The sequence below is a fragment of the Loa loa genome (assembly GCF_000183805.2).
Source record: "Loa loa unplaced genomic scaffold supercont3.83, whole genome shotgun sequence".
Lineage (NCBI taxonomy): Eukaryota > Metazoa > Nematoda > Chromadorea > Rhabditida > Onchocercidae > Loa > Loa loa.
The window spans coordinates 24706-28096 of record NW_018108263.1 but is presented as its reverse complement, the minus strand read 5'-3'; the positions used below and the strand labels follow the sequence as shown (position 1 = coordinate 28096).

The 3391-nt window shown below is 27.1% G+C and overlaps 1 protein-coding gene across 1 annotated transcript in view; it reads left to right on the top strand.

The window, feature by feature from the left end:
- Positions 1–821, top strand: part of LOAG_17496 (Erv1/Alr family protein) — a gene marked incomplete at both ends in the record, with an annotated part of 6850 nt that extends 6029 nt beyond the window's left edge. Inside the window, 2 exons of the mRNA XM_020450158.1 lie at positions 84–211; positions 600–821. Coding sequence (XP_020306205.1) covers positions 84–211; positions 600–821 — 350 coding nt within the window. The remainder of the gene's footprint in view (positions 1–83; positions 212–599) is intronic.
- Positions 822–3391: the final 2570 nt, after the last annotated feature.

The following is a 3391-nucleotide window of genomic DNA, read 5'->3' as shown; positions in this document are numbered from 1 at the left end:
GACTGGAAAAATATCCTCAATTTGATGAATCAAATATACTCAATATTTAATCAATAATACATTTGGAAATGTATAAATTTTAGATTCCAAATTTGTTCCAATAACTCCATTAGTGGCAATTCGTAATTGGGTGAATCATTTCTTTGGTTGTCAACATTGTCGCGAGCATTTCCTTCGTATGACAACTCAAACTTTTCGCATTGAAAGCCAAGTTAGTTATTTTTATGCTATCATCTCTTACAATGTTAAAGTTGATAATGCTTAGATCAAAATCAATCTTTAAATATCCATATTAAAATTAATTTGAATTCATCCGTTTTATTTTCCAGAAATGATAAGGATATCAAAGTCTGTGAATATCATTTCCTCTTTAGAACCGGAAACCTAACTGTGGTGGCACTTTTGGTATTCTCCACTTAGTACCGGAAATTCAACTTCTATCTAAATTTTGCGTTTAGTGAAATTTTAATATAAGCTGTTGAAAAGTAATTAGTAATTGATATGATTAATAATATTAAAAAATAATTAAGTGCAAATAAGTAATTGAGTACAGTTTAATGTACAAAATTAATTTGATTTGATATGTCAATATTTTTAAGGTACGTAAACCGGAAGATGTATTTATGTATTTGTGGCAAGCACATAACATTGTTAATGCTCGCCTTCGTGGTCAAAATACGGAAGATCCGGAATTTCCTAAACGACAATTTCCGCCAGATTTTTTGTGTGATACTTGCCGATATGAAGGATATTTTGATAATGATCAAGTGAAAGACTTTTTACTTATTTACTACAGTGCTATTAGGCCGATTTCAGGTTAACAATAATTATGATCTGACTTGAGTAATTTGTTAAGTAATTGATCATAATACTAATATAATTTATACATATCAATTATAAATTTAAATTAATTAATATTTTATAAATTTTCTGCAACATATATATATATATATATACTATCGATACTTACCTATTTACTTACTTACTTACTTACTTACTCACTTACCTAATAGTAGAAATTTCTTTCATCCTGTTTTATTTTCAAAAAATTGAAAATTTCAAATGCATATCTATAACACTGAATAAATTATTTATGCTTTTTAATGATATCCGTTTCTTTTTATATGGTATCCGTTTTTTTCTTTGGTTTTTTTTTCCCACCTTGCCCCTCTATATGAGCAAAAATTTATTTTGATAATAATAATAAGAAACACTTTATGTTTGGTAAAGTGATAATGATATCAGTGATAAAATATAATGTAAACCATTTCATTTCCTACCTAAAATTGATTTTATCTATGTATTTTTGAATTGTATTCATTATAATTTAATGTTTTCTTTGTCAAATTTCTTTTTCCTAATATTAATTAAAAATATTATTGAAATTGTACAAAATTTAAACTTTTTATGTTCATGACATTATTGAGTATAAATTTAATCAAATATTGGTATTTATCACAATATAACAAATGATAATTGTTAAAGATACTAATTATTGATTGATCTTTTTTGATCAATAATCTAAAGGTACCACGAAATGAATAACAGTTTTCTTCTTTTTTAAAAAAAAAAAAAATTATGAAAAGCTGAGGAATTCTTGGTATGAGTTTTTAGTTTTTTTTTTTTAACTTTTATTTTTCGCTGATTTCATGTTTTCTTGACGATAAAGCATAAATTGCTTTCTTATATCAAATAATTTCGAAACAATTACATGAACTTTGAACTTTAGAAAACTAATTGTAGCAAAATTTCGTTCTACCAAATTTTGATTGTTTTCAAATATTTTCATTTTATTTTGATGATTGAAAAATGCTCCATCAGATGAATATTTCAATCTTTTCAGTAAAGTGTTTGTGATCATAAAAACATTCCATTCACAATTTCTGACCATTTAATTTATTAAAATTTGCAAATGATATGTCTTGATTGTTGCTAATCATAAACATAAATAACTAGATGAGCAGGCAATTAGGCTAAATTAAATAATTAAGTGATTAAATTTTAGGTAACGCAGGTACATAGGCTAAATTTTTTGCGTAATTTTGACAAATGAACTGGAGGAGCATTTGGTTAAATTTTTTAACAAAATACAGAATTGGAATTCAAGTATGTATTATCAAATGATGTGTATCATCGCAATTTTACCATTTCCTGAAGTTTAAATAATTTTTAGATTATAAAAAATTTGAATCAAAAATTTTATTATCCTCAATAAATTTTCAATTCTTTTATATTCTGATAATTTTTTTTTCAGGAATACCAAACAAGATATTTGTAATTTACCCCAAATTAACTTGATTTCAATTCCTATTAACAATTAAATGAATAAATAAATATATGTCTTGTTTTTCCTTTTTTTTTCTTCAACTTCTGTAATATTCTATGATCATATTTCATCTCTTTATTCTTTCTATATATTACTATATACTCTTTAACAATTCCCATCATCCTCTATTATCTTTTCACTCTACTATCATTTATCATTTTCACTTCTTATCAGATATTTTAATCACACAATTAATTGCAAGAATAGTGATAATGTCATATTAAAATTTCGTTTTGAATTTAAGAGTTAACACTTTGAAAATATCAATTCTATGTCACAATTGAAATAGCTATCACGTGGGATTAAAGCCGTTGCATAGCGCATCGGATGCAATTTTTCTAAAATTCGAGTTCTCGTCTTTTCGGTTGCTCAGAATGATTTTTTCCTGTAGGTGCCGGTATTTGCTGATTCTAGATTTTGACTCTAGACTGTAGGCTGTAAATCCTAGACTCTAAATTATAAACTGTAAACTTCTAGAACACGTCACTTTGGTGACTTTAGATGACTCTACGTGCATTAACATAATCTGTGATTCGTGTGTTACGTGGCACACATGTCATGTAGCATGTCACAGATTTTTGCACATATTTAACCAACAAATCACATTATATATTTGGCCAACACATTACGTTACTTGCTGTGCATATATATGGCCAACACATTACGTTACTTGCTGTGCATATATATGGCCAACACATTACGTTACTTGCTGTGCGTATAGATGACCAATATATTGCGTTACTTATTGTGCATATATTTGGCCGAATCTTGCCGTTTATTGTTTCTTCAACTACAATAAATTCGTTTAGTTTGCTTAATTTTTTAATCCTCTTTAAAAGTTTTACTTATTCGATTTTAGATTTCAACGAAAGAAATTGATAGCATTATCAAATGTTGTGCATAATAGTAATATGGTAACTAGGTACCGTGTAAACGGCAAAACTGCATGAATGGGTGAAGGTGACAGAAAAGCACAACTTGAAGAAATTCAGTCTATCGAGTCGATATACGGTGATTTGATTCATTTCGAATCATCTTCACAACTCAGCGTACGGTTTAACGATG